This window comes from Ptychodera flava, chromosome 17 (genome assembly GCF_041260155.1).
Source record: "Ptychodera flava strain L36383 chromosome 17, AS_Pfla_20210202, whole genome shotgun sequence".
NCBI lineage: Eukaryota > Metazoa > Hemichordata > Enteropneusta > Ptychoderidae > Ptychodera > Ptychodera flava.
In genome coordinates, this window is record NC_091944.1 from 27169392 (window position 1) to 27183302 (window position 13911).

The 13911-nt window shown below is 37.9% G+C and overlaps 1 protein-coding gene across 1 annotated transcript in view; it reads right to left on the reverse strand.

Annotated features, from left to right (window-relative positions):
• Positions 1-13911, reverse strand: part of LOC139115920 (trafficking protein particle complex subunit 9-like) — a 31199-nt gene that overhangs the window by 15402 nt on the left and 1886 nt on the right. The window contains exons 2-11 of the mRNA XM_070678345.1: positions 13193-13798; positions 9807-9952; positions 9247-9375; positions 7268-7383; positions 5531-5599; positions 4581-4781; positions 3940-4009; positions 2272-2365; positions 1593-1769; positions 949-1109 (exon numbers count right to left, since the gene is read on the reverse strand). Of these exons, the coding sequence (XP_070534446.1) occupies positions 949-1109; positions 1593-1769; positions 2272-2365; positions 3940-4009; positions 4581-4781; positions 5531-5599; positions 7268-7383; positions 9247-9375; positions 9807-9952; positions 13193-13791 (1762 nt within the window). The 5' untranslated portion in view covers positions 13792-13798. The remainder of the gene's footprint in view (positions 1-948; positions 1110-1592; positions 1770-2271; positions 2366-3939; positions 4010-4580; positions 4782-5530; positions 5600-7267; positions 7384-9246; positions 9376-9806; positions 9953-13192; positions 13799-13911) is intronic.

Consider the following 13911-nt stretch of genomic DNA (forward strand, 5'->3'; position numbering starts at 1 on the left):
GGCCATATTGGATCGTATCACAAAACAAATCGACGTGCATCTGTATGACATATGAAGTAATCCTTGTACCAAGTTTGAATGAAATCGCTCCAGGCATCTCTGAGATATCTGCGTGAACGGACGGACGGACGGACGGACGGACGGACGGACGGACGCACGCACACACGCACGGACATGACCAAACCTATAAGTCCCCACGGACGACTAAAAAAAGATTCATCGGTAGAGCTCGTCGGAATCCTGATAAATTTTGAACACTGCAGAAGTGTCTGGATAAGCTGCCATAACCCTAACTTTTGGGTGCCCGATGTGTTTTGACGGTCGCATGTATACCCTTCGCTGTTACGTTTCAACATTGTTCAAGTTGTTCGTTAAACTGTTTTCATTAAAAAATGTTACATCGTACAATCCGAATATGTAGTGTAGGTTTATTCAACGGCACATTGTATTTTGCAGTCAGTTTTTCATCAATCGAGTGCGGAAGTGAAATTACGCACTCAAATCCAGCCATTACGCAATTTTAGCAGACTAATGCGTATGCAGTACGTGATGAGAAACAAGTTACCGCGAACACTGCTATAGATTCTGTCCATTTACTTGCATACTCTTTAGTTGAAGAATTCAAATCACAGTGAGAATATATCAAACATCAAAATAGTGATATATCTGTCAATGTAATGATTTTGCAGTATTCTACATACAAAGTCATTCGAGAACCTATCTCTCTACAATACGCTGTGTTGTTTACAGTAAACAGACACTATTTGATGCAAAGTCTATTTCAGGTTTTGCTGTAATTCTATTCACTGAGACAAACCAATGTGGGTGATAACTGGGATGTGACAAGAGACAATTTACATGCTTCATCACACAGAACATGTCTGTGTAAAAAAATATAATTACAAACACCATAATGGTAACTGCCCCTCAATGAAACAATTGACTTACCCATTTTGGTTTTGGACTTGGCCTTTCCATCTACTTTAGTCTGTGGCTGAATTGGGGAGTAGATGAATGGACTATTTGTTATAGGGGGTGTCTTGATGGCGCCGCTGCTACCAGATTCATGAGGTTGGAGGTGGGACGAAAGAGGAGACAGTTTGAAAGACCTATGAAAGATAAGAACACAGGGATGGATGGTGAAATGTTTGTGGTTGTTTTGGTTACAAGGACAGTAGCTGTAACTATTGATGATCAACTATTGATATGGCTATGCACTGAGTACGTTTACGGGATTGACTTGGCAATGGTGAAAACATCTCCAAAGGCTTCATCTCTGTGACTGAAAATGTAAAATATATACCCTGTTCAATTTTGAGCTCTTTCACCCCCATGTCCCTGTACGTGGCTTCACCTATTCTATTGAAAATGATGGGACAGAACCAAAGTCTGCTGGTGAAAGGGTTATGGTACTTCTGTGAGTCTTTATGAAATGGATCCCTCTCTCAGCTCATTTGTTGTAACCTGTTCACCCCTATTTCCTGTAGAGAGTTCCAAAATCACCATTGACAACAATGAGTTTGGGCCACACCATGGTACTGAAAGGGTTCAGTGTCCACTTCAAGTTTAATTTTATATAAAATCACACTTACTTGACAGTAGGGAATCTGTTCAGGGGAACACCTGGTATAATTGTGCCGTTTTCCAGAGCCAGCGGTGTCGGAGTGCCCGGGCATTTTGCTGTGTAACTCTCTAACACTGTACACATTTCCTTTCGCTCATTCTGGGTCATGTGATCAAATAACGTGTGGAGCATAAAACACATGTGTCTGAAATAAAACACAGATCAGACAGTTGGTGTCTAGTGAAGGCAAATTTTTTACAATAATAACCAAATTAAACATTCATGAAAGTGACGAGTCACTTGCCTGTGGGTTCCATACATGTCACAAACACTTTGGGCGCCAAAGTCAATTTTTTTTGCCTTTACCAAATGTACCCCAGTCAATTTTTTCCTGAATTTTGCCAAAATTAAGATAAAAAACGATAGCCAATGAGATGTGATATCCTTTTAGTCCACAATTATCAAAGAATTTACGGAAAAATTCATAAAATTTCAGAAAATGTTGCACTAAAATTTTGGTGGGAAAAATTACAGCACTCAAAAGGTTAACCTGTTCACCCCTAATTCCCTGTAAACAGGTCCACAGGCACCTTTGATAACAATAGGTTTGGACCAAACCATGGTGGTGAAAGGGTTAAACAATCACTGACCAGTCAGAAATCTCAATTGTTGGAAGGCACACACTGAACTGTCCACTTGATACCTACCTGACAGCCAGTGCCGGGTTACCCATTCGTTTTGCAGTGTACACCAATTCATGCAAGACTCGTAGCTGGACCACAGGCCATCCGCTCACATAGGCTGTCAATGACAAAGGAAAACCATTATTGCAAAAACTACTGGCAAATTTGAACTGTATTGTTAAAAAGTGATACACATTCAAAACTCTTCTCTGATGAAAGGTGTATGTCTTTGATTTGAAGATCTACCAAGGAAAGGAAGGATCTCTCCAATGCCATGAACTTGGATTTGTTGCAATGCCAGGCTTATTCAGTTTATTCCTGTGTTTATGTTTATCATTTCAACTCATTTCCATCCACCTGCGCGTTGAACATTTTCAACAACGTTGTCTATTAATTTTTCATCTATTTTAATCATTTGGAATCTTCATAGTTCTCATTAAAACAAACTTCACATAATGACTGAATCCAAGCCAAGGTTCAGACTGAAGCAATGTAAAAACTTTCCTAAGATGCCAACCCTTGCCTGAGATGAGCGGTTCAGATGATGAATAATGACAGAGAAATTTCTGCTTCTGTGGAGAGGGGCAAGGTTAAAATTTTGACCTAACCTTTCAAGAATTATCAGAAAAGTGGAACTACAGGCACTGAAAGTTTTTCTGCTGCATAAAGCACATACTCCCATTTTCTTTGCTATTGTAAAGATGTGTTTCATAAAAAAATTGAATGCTGGAACACGACTTACTTGTATCGTGACTATAACAGTTACTCTGAAGATGGCATTGGGAATGCATGGATGCTGGATAAAACTGGCATTCAAATCTCAACGGTATGTGCATATGAATGATAATCAGTGAGAATTGACTCCATGCTGTGGGCATCACCAAAAAATAGCACATGCATTCCTAACCGTGAACTTTTGTATGTCTCTTGTATTAATATTTATTATCAACTCAATTGCCTGCAGAGATTTTTAATTGTGTTCTCTGACTGTCAATTTCTGCACGGCACTACAATATAGTGTAGTTGCCTGGAAATGACAAGGTCCAAGGTCTGATCACAAAGATAAAAATAATGCCTAGAATTCAGTAAAACAGCTACATGTGCTCTATCTTAACCCTCACCCTGCCAGGCTTATCACTTCCCCATCTTCCAAGTCAATAAAAAGCGGCATTGAGCCAGAACTGTAGGTATTTTCACCCACTTAGCTTAGTATGTTATAGCAGCTTTAGTAAAAATCATACTGACAGTATGTTTTCAGGGACTTTTAAATGTTCAACATTTGTTAAAATACACCTTAAGGGACATGTTTTGCTTCACTAGTTTTAACCCACTTGACCTTATGGTGAAATATGAACTTGGCAGGATAAGCGTTAGAATCATCTAAAGAGTCCCTAAAAGGTGTTTGCAAATATAAAAAAAATTTACATTACCCTCAGTGAGTGTTTATGACATAAGTACCTTTTCTATTTGAACATAAAGACACACTTCTGCTTATTAGCAGTAAATAATCATGTGCAATCTCTGTTTCATAGGAAACACAAAACATTTTCCTGTTGTGAATTTCCTTCCACTATGTAGACTTAGCAAGAACAAGATCGAGTGGATGTTTACACAATGATCGGGCTATCTACATGTACGTCCCAGACATCTTTAGAAAATGAAGGTCATTGTTTTATTTTGTGTTGTACTTACTAGTTGGGTTTTCTCTGGGATCCAGTGGTAATTTGTATCCTTCCAGAGATTGTAGAAGTAAATTATGACACTGAAATGAGAATCAGAAAAGTAATGCACCACACTGAAATGTCTCTGGTGTGTACTTTGTTAATGTTTATATAATGCATTGCTGTCGATGTGTTGTGGGCGAATATTACCGACACTTTGGCTAGTATAATGACAATGCGTACTGAAAATTTTGGAATCCAGTAAAATGCAATCATTCTGGTATCATAAGGGTTATCCCGGTCCATTTATCACAATGTCTCACTTACAGTTTTGGGGTCACATTTACAGAGAGGGGTAAGAGATTGTCTGATGGGTACAAGCATTGAACCAGATAGATAATTACTGTTTAAACTTAGTATTCACCGATGAAAACACTGCTCAGAAAAAGTAAACAAATTGTTGATGTCATCTAAATACCGTATTTTTCACTTGCATCAACCATGGAAAGTACAGCACAATATACTGCCCATGGAACATAACTTTGCTTTCACACTCCTGTTCAATGAAAGATCCACTGTGTATACTTGCAAATATGGGAGTGAGCACATTGATTTTCAGCCCTTTGGGGCTGCACTCAATTGACAGAATAGCTCAGCTGTTGCAACACTCACCGGCACCCATCCTGGGTGTGGATTCTGAGGTGAAACGCACTGCATTGCAGCAACTCTCTTGTAAAAGGAAGCTTTCCTGTGAAACCCTATCTGTGAGTACAACACCGACAGCGTACTGTATCTCTGTATCTTCTCTTCATCAGACAACGACAAGTTGATGTAAACGACATTCTGGAGGAAATCTGAGGCTTCTAAATATTTCTGTCAAAACAAATCAAAGAGTTCAAACTGAATAATGGACATACAAAATTATTATTTTCCGTACTGTAAGTTACCAGTTTCTTTCTGTAATATATAGATATATATATCATTGTATTTTACTTTGAAATACAGGTCAAACCTGCATTTTTAGAAAAAGATAATTGAACAATCCTGAAATGTTGTCAGCTGGCTCAGCTTTAGCAAACTACATAAAATGTATAAAATGCTACACAATTGATGATATATAGCAATGTGAATCTGTACACTGATTTACAGACAATTTTGAATAAAGTATTTAGCTGTGTATGTATGTGGACAAGAGGTGCTGCAACGTCAGTACAGTACTGGTAGTATTTTGAAATTTAGCATTTGAAATTTGGCTAATCTGGAGACAGAGGTCTAAACTAAACTCAATTTTTACTTGAATTATGTGATTTGGCAAGCAGCTATAGAAAAACTGGGATACATGAAGCCATACTGTATCCCACTCTATGTGTAACCAATGGCTGGACATGAGAAAAGTTAAATTTTGCAGAATGCTTGAATGAAATACGACATACAGACTTAGTTTTGGGCCAATTGACTTTCATGATGTGGTTGAATTCATGTATGAGGGAACAGATACATGTATACAGTGTATATTATGATTATTGTTGACCATGAATGAAATTTGAAAGCCACTGGTTATAAAGCTGACCTGAGGCATACTGGGGAGGACGTTTTCTTGTGAAAAGCAATGTAGTACTTACATTTTGTTGGATGAGTACCCTGGTAGCTTTTATACTTGCTTCCATTTCAACAATACCTGCATTCTTGTACTGAAAAGTGATAAAAAACACAATATTAAAATGAGAATGTGGAACCAACTTGCAATTTTACTGATGAAATTTCTTAGAGATTAAATTTAAGAATTTCTTGATCTTACCCTGAGTCAGCTCTGTACCACAGTTTTAAATGTGATATGTGAAAATTTTCTTTAGTCAGACAACACTGTCTTAGGTATGTGGCGCATCAATTTGGCCTAGGAAGCTCACTCTATAAAAGACCAGTGAGGACACATGACTGAGTGGAACAGTATCTCTGTATGATGATCTTCTCTGTACAGTGCAACAGGCCAGGGTTGGATCAAAATACTGACCCAGACAGAGAGACATTACACTATACTAGTATTTATTTGTCATTTTCTGAAAATTGAAAGTCTACATAGCATACTGTTTATTAATTGTGACAGGGATCTAATTTCACTATTCTAATGTGTGACACATTTCACAGAGATTTGAATTCACTGATTTGCCAGTAAAAAAATAGAATCTACCGACAGTATTTTTATTTAACATTTTCATTAAGATTTTACGTTACCGGGGGTAGTGGATTTTACCTATCAGCTAAGATAGTGAAATTAAATTCTGTGAATAATTAATATTATTACAGTATGTTGATAAATAAACTACTTCGATGTGTACTAGTAACGTCCGCCACAATCAAATGTTATCAGAGCATTTGCATAGCGCATGTAACAGTTCATACAGTACTGTTGAAGATATATCAATGCTGTACATGAATACACGACATCCATTTCCATCCTATGTTTTAACATAGCGGCGCAACAGATATCTTGATAAAATTTTACTTTCTGCCAATATTTACAGTTCAAGGGTACGTCATGTACACTGCAAGTTCATGAACTCCACTTATCATTTTCAATCAAAGAAACATTACGTGGCCATTAGGACACTGAAATGAACTGATCATTGTGAAAAGACCATAATTTTCAAAAGTGAAATTGAAAACCCACACATCCTTGTACTCCCACTTACACCATTGTTAATTGCATGATTGCACGTTAACCTTGTCCTTTAACGAGACCACACACTCAGTGCCCTTGAATTACACCTGTGTAAATAGTATCTTCATTCACATGGCAAAACCAAGGTCAAAGCATGAAATTGACTGAACCAAAGGCACAATGTGTAATTTTCAACTCTCCGGGTTACAAGTCCAAGTTCATCATTTCTTAACAAAGGCATCAAGCATTTAGCGTATTCTATGCAAGCTACTGTGGTCTAAACCATTGTCACACATGCCAGGTGATAAATTTCAAATTCAAAGACAGGTTTTTCAAACCTTCAATGCTGAGCACTTTATTCTTGATTTTGAACTAGCTCCATCAGAAAAGAGTTTCTGACTGAGTATATTGTATTTAGGAATACAGGAGAGAGAGGCGTGTGACAACCGATTCATATGTTAATGGGAGACAAACGATTGGATCTGTGGAGCAATACAATATGCAAATTAACAATTATAAATTCATATGCTAACAAGTGACATACCTGAAATTTGAAGCAATGAAGAGCACTGAAGGTCAATCATTAATAACATGCTACTATTATGGATTTATCATTCAAAAACACTTCATAAATTACTTCAAAGACACAGCAGGTAGCCAATGTATGAACAGAGACCATTCATTGCTCTGAGTTATTTACCTTGCTATATTGGACGATTGCATCTCTGTACTTTTCAATGATTTCTTCGCCTGCTAGGCAGTTCTTGGGAGGTTTGGTTTCAAAAGTGTCCGAGAAACCATTGGCTGTGTACGTACCTGTATGCAGAAAAGCAGGATGGGGGTGTTAGATCGTTTTGGTGTTTGAGACCCATTCACGGTGTATCTGTTGGATTTAGGGGTTGAATGAAAAAAAACATCCGTGGCTTGTAAGCAATGGATTTCATTGACTAAATCTTGCTGCACAACCTCGTTTTGATAGAAATTGGTCATTGCCTGAGGGTGTCCTTCATGCTGAAAACATACAAACATACCCCCCAGGATAATGTTGAATTGCACTTCAGCTTTTCATAGGCCCAGGATTTTTCAGTCTTGTGAAACTAGAATACATGATTTTTCTGATATTTATTAAAAGTAAATTAGTGTTGCAAAGGAAAGATATTATTTTAAACAAATGGCGCTACCCATAGTAGTTTATGACTTGTCCTCGTAATTGCAAGATTTTAAATTTGATATAATTTTACAATATTCTGATCTATTTGAAATATTTGAGTTTGAGTTCATTGAACTATTCTGGGTTTCTTTACGCAATGTAGCGATACAAAAAAATTTGACCTGAGAAGTGAGGGACAATTCAATATTGGCATGGCAACCTGGGATGAGTCACAGGTTGCTGACCTTGACTGCATTATTCAGAGGTTGCAAGAGCTGTAGCTTGTCTGACATTTTCATCAAAAGCACTAAGCATAACGGAGATTATGCCGCGGTCAAAACGTGCTTTTCACATTGATTTTGAGAAGAAACCACCAATGACCTGAGGGTGAACAAATAGTTGCAAAGAAACGATTTGTGATCTATGCCCATGACAGTGCACTCAGCTAATATGTCCTTCAGTAAACCCACTCTAAATTTCCAATGTTCACATGATCTTTGCCCTTTCTGTAAATATTAACTATCATTTCAAACTTTCCGTTAAATGCACGAATTAATGAGCTGAAGTCTCAAGATGCATCTACTGTTGGATGTTCAAATTCTATCCACGTCATTACTTGAGTTACTGATCAGACAGTGGTACAGTATGTTCAGCGAACTTGCCTCACCCACAGTAAAATGACAATAGCCTAACAGTTACATATAACTCTTTTTCTTCCAGGGTAGGCACGCACAAACAGCAGACTTAGCTTAGTTGACAGTGTACTTAATATTGGATAAACTTGCAAAGCGATCATTCTTGCCCGCTTTCATTTGATAAGATACAGTACAGTTCAATGCTCACAAATAGTCTCCAGGTTGATGTTTATTTTTTGAAATATTGAAACAATAAAAGCTATTGGTTGCTCTTCTGAACTCGAATTTCTCTTACTTTTGGAGATGTCACAAGTACAAAGGGCACATTCCACCATACTCAGTTCGGTATAAAAAACGATTGATGTTAACGAAAACCGATGATGCGTTGACATTCAATCAATGAACACTGCCAGTATTTGTTTATCACTGACTAATGGTTTTAATCATAAATTGAATGCGCCTCCAGGACACATTCAGACTCTCAAATTTTTACAATGCTTTTCTTGCCTACATCTTGTGCAGACTCATTTTCAAGCTCCTGGTGTAAAGAATATTTTGACTCTCTCTTTTCTTTCCGAAAATGGAAAATTTATTTTCCCCTTTTGGAGTTAACACAAGGATAGCCATTTTATATTGCAAATGTTGCTAAATGTTATGGTAGGTATGTAGTTTCTCTGTTACCAAAATTTGCAGAGCAGCTCCAAATTTTTATCACTGATTTTGAAAGTTTGAACAAAAGTTCAAAAATTTAACTTTTGAGGCACATACTACCTTAAAACTGGCTAAGTAAATAACTGCATCAAATTTGAAATCACAGTGACACTGAGGATGTGGACCACAACACAAAAAACATTTGGCATGTGCAATGTGAGAAGCATGAGTATTTCACATTACTTGTTTTAAGTCGGATGTTTTGAACTCTGGCTGGACTGCCATGAAAGGTGAGATTTCTTGAAAACGCTGGTTTTGTCGTCTCCGGATAAAGTGTAATCACAGATGCCGAACACATTCCTTCATACGCCCCTGAAATACAGTACGAAAAACACGTCATAAATTTTCATTCTATGAATAAACTATTATTTGTATCTTCTTTGTGTAGGCATTACTGTTGATAATCCTATGATTTCTCACATAACAAAATACTTTACAAAATTCTAAAATATCACGCCCACAATAGATGTACTACTGGGTAATATAGAATTGTATCATTTATATCTATATATGTACATGTATATCTACATCTATTTATTCTTCTATCTATCAGTGTGTCTGTCTATATACATATCGATGTACATGTACATATAGATGAATGGATAGATAGATAGATAGATAGATAGGTAGATAGATAGATAGATATTACGGGTATAACATTTGCTTCATTACTTTTTCAATGTGACCTTGCCTGTTACACATAGCCAATCACTGTCTTTGTTACATTTGTAATATTGCCTCACCTGCAAGCCAGAGCCAATCATTGGCCGATTTCAATGTATCAGCAGCTGCCTGATAGTGAATGAATGCGTCTTGAGTCATCCCAGCTTGCAGACATAGATCACCGACGTGTTTTCTCATCCGACCTTGGATTCTCTTCTTGTAATTCCTACAATGAAGAAAAACATTTTTTTTTGTTAAATACATATTATTTATACAGGTTCTGCGAATAAAAAATGTTTCTATATATAAACATCAGAAAGATCTGTTATTCACATAACCTGTATTCATTAAAAACACCAATTCACAGAGGATATGCTGGTAGACAGCTTTAAATGCATACATATGTGAATTGCTGATAAAATCAATTAGACATATTTTTCCACATGCATAGTAAATTGTCTATTCCCTATACATAATCTATAGTCACTTGCTATACAGTGTACTGGATGGCTAAGCAGCATGGCTAAGCAGCATTTATAAAATATGTCTGATATCTGAATTTTTAATGTACATCTAGGCTGTAGTATTTGTGCTCGTCTTTTTTTCACCTCTTCACCCCTAATTCCCTGTAAACAGGTCCCCACTCATCATTGATAACAATGGGTTTGGGCCAAACCATGGTGGTGAGAGGGTAAGATATTAAATCTGGGGAAAAGTAGTTCTCTGCTGTCCATGATTTGGCCAATACTGTTATTTGCTGTTACCTAAGAATACCAGCTAATATGACATAAACTATTTTTGTTCATTTGCTCACGAAATGATATAATATTTACTCTCATGCTGTTCTATAGGATGGACAGGAAGGATGTTTGGTAAAAATACGGCAAGAATTGTGCATGTGCCACACTTTTGAATCAGAAAAGTGGCTCATGGTAATAATTCAGAACAAGTGTCTAATTTTCTCAGATGTAGAGAAAACTGTTTAGTGCAGTATCTGTCCTGAGAATCAAGTGAAATAAAAACAACAGTCTTTGGGTCCAAAATAAACATTTCAATACGCATTGACAGATTTCCTTGTTTACTGTCACAAAATTGTCCAGTTTCATGTAACGGAGTTGTCACTCTTACTTTTCTTTTGTGAGATTCTGGAGACTAGTCGGAAAGTACAGATAGTGACTGAAGAAGGACAAGTGGTCTGAAATGACCAAATCACTGACCGATGAAGGACAAGATAAGATGGTGGCAGTTGACCGAGGAAGGACAAGTGGTAGGAAGGTGAATTGTTGAAGAAAAATAAGGTCTTAGTGATGAATGATATTCTCAACAAAGACAGATTAAAATTCTTTCTTCACGGGAAAGCATAGTTATGGCTATAGGAGTGAAGCATGCAAAGCTTGTACAAACAATGACTACCAAGTAATCAATACTGCAATTTCAGTATCGATACATGTACTGATAGGGGTACAGTATATCCTAAGTACAAAGTTCCAACTATGAATAAAATTCTGTTGTACAGTGTATATTATATATTATTATACATCTACCATCGAGAACAATAGAATTTTGCGTGCGCTAAAAAGCCGTACGGAACGCCCGTTCCGTAACACGTACGGTTTCAAGGCGCCTCATCCCCTGCGGCTGTATCTGCGCATTCACTGTTGAACGGTTTCAAGGGACTCATTGGACGAGTGCCCGAACATGTCTCGCGCGCGCTCTGTACGTACGTGTGTAGTGCACACACACTATCCAGAACTTGCAGTTAAGCGCATCCGAGATAGCGTTGTACACTTGCGCTATAAATCGGAAGAAAAATTGTTGACATTGCACGAAAATGGTCATTACTCTGACAATTTGATGCCCCAGTCAAGAATATAAGATGTATAATAATAAGGTTATTATGAAAATACCGCAAAGGATGCACTCGGACATTGGCGCCACGCACCGCCCTCTGCTTCGCGTCGGGCGATACGCTGCGCCAATGTCCTCGTGCATCCCTTGCGGTATTTTCGTAATAACCTCATATTATAGCCCAAACATGGGACTATGTGCCCGAGGGCAGGTGACCATTTGCCCGACGTAAGGAGGGCAAATGGTCTCCTACCCCGAGGGTACATAGTCCCATGTTTGGGCTATAATGTCTTTATTACATGCCTCTCTTACACATCTGTCATTCAAAATATTTAGATTTATTGGCAAATGATAATCCAATGCTTCATTTCCATGTTAGACAAAAATCCGTTAAAAAATGGAATGATTTTCATTATCGAATGGCGCAATGATATATTTAACTACTGTTATGCGGTTTATCAATTTTTTTTCTGCAAAATTTTCCAAAACTGGATTTCCTGTGCAAAACATGAAATTTCGACATTTTTACATACATGTAACAAGTTGTCAATCTAAAAAAAATAGTTCCGGTTCACTTTCAGTCCACTGATGACTATGCGGCCCAGGACGTCATCGACGAGTTACCATTCAATCCTATGGAGTGCGCGACGTTCTATATACGAGGCATGTAATAAAAGGTAGAATGCGCCTCAGCGACAGGTATCAGGACTAAATGTTTACTTTTCATTTCTGATCAACCACTTATGGGCTTTCATTTTTAGGCTCCTGCAGTGAGAAGAATTTTCGCTGTATTACTTTTTCAAAAATTGAAAATTTTGTTTTTCCCGATTGAATTTACTTTGAATTTCAACTATCGGTAAATAATACAATGGAGGTACTGTAATTTGTTTCTCTAGTTCTGAACTTTAAATGGTGACCCCTGATTTTTTATTCTTGATTTGGTAAGAGAATGGTTGAAAGTTTCATTGAGGAAAGTTTGAGCAAAAGTTTAAGTCTTTCACTTTCAAGGCACATACTATCTTAATGCTAATTGAAAGAACAGAAAAATTTACATGGACAAGCAATAAAATAATTTTAACTGTTCAGACAAAGATATGGTATGGGTGAAGGGTGTAGAGAGGTGCTTTCTTTTACAATTTCACACACCAATACAATAACCATCAATACAGCTAGTTTCCTTTGTATGCAGTATCTTCCCTCACTCTAATACAGCTGTGTGACATTGTATAACAATCATGCTTGAACAGCTACTTGTGCTCAGCTTAATGAAAAACATATGTGTACGCTACATTAAAGGCAACTTTCTTTTAAAAATAATACTTCTTGCAGACTTCATTCATCAAGAGACATACCATCCTGAATGTACATGTACAGTAGGTACAAGAAGGTTAACAACATGGTCTTGCAGGGTATGTCACTGACAGTTTGCTTGCTTTTAAGAAGCAATCTTGTTTACAGTCTGACTGGACAAAGGATCTCAATAACACTACGGAAGTTGATAAAGTTACATGTTCCTGACCCCCTGGGGAGATGCATAAGTTTCCCCTGAATCAACAGCACAGTAGCTACGATAAAGCATAGACCCCTTAGGTCTATGGATAAAGATGGGAAGATTTACCTGCTTTCGGTATCGATGCCAACAAAGTCCCTCTTCTCGAATGGAGCCATAAGTAGAGGTGCCCTATCCCCCTTATCGCTAGACTTGTCCAGTCGCTTGGATTCCAACACCCAGAAAAGAGAGGCTGCAAACTCCCTGACCTGATCCTCCAGTTTCACACAGTCTTCGAAACTCTGGTAAAACACAAAGTCCGGCCGGCCCTGCTGCGGCTGCGATTGCTCGTTGGTCCCTCCGCCGGTGTTTCCGAACACCATGCATCGGGAGTTATACAAAGTGTTTTTGTAGCCTTCCTTGAGCGAGTCAAAGTTGGCCTCGATGTTTGCCAGGTCACCATCAGAGGTGCACTTGCCGATACAGAGCAGTCCCAGCACTTTGCGGTGGCACTGGAACTCCCCCCAGTCGCTATTCGCCTGCGGAACGTTCCTCTTGTAACGAAGACAGACTCTTCTCTTCCCGTCCGACAGGCGCACATGAGTTTCCCGGGATATTCGGTCAAATATTTTGTTGTATGCCTTGGTCTTGTGAGGCCCTACTGCTTTGAGTAGGACAAGCAAAGCTTGATGGTCTTCAACTCGTTGACTGTAATCAGCATAACTCATCTTGACTCTAGAAAAAGTAAGGACCAATAATTAAATCAGATAATTCCAATAAACCTTGGTAAAAGTGCAAAACCAGATTTCTGCAAGCTATTATCCAAGTTATTGACTCACTGTGGGCAA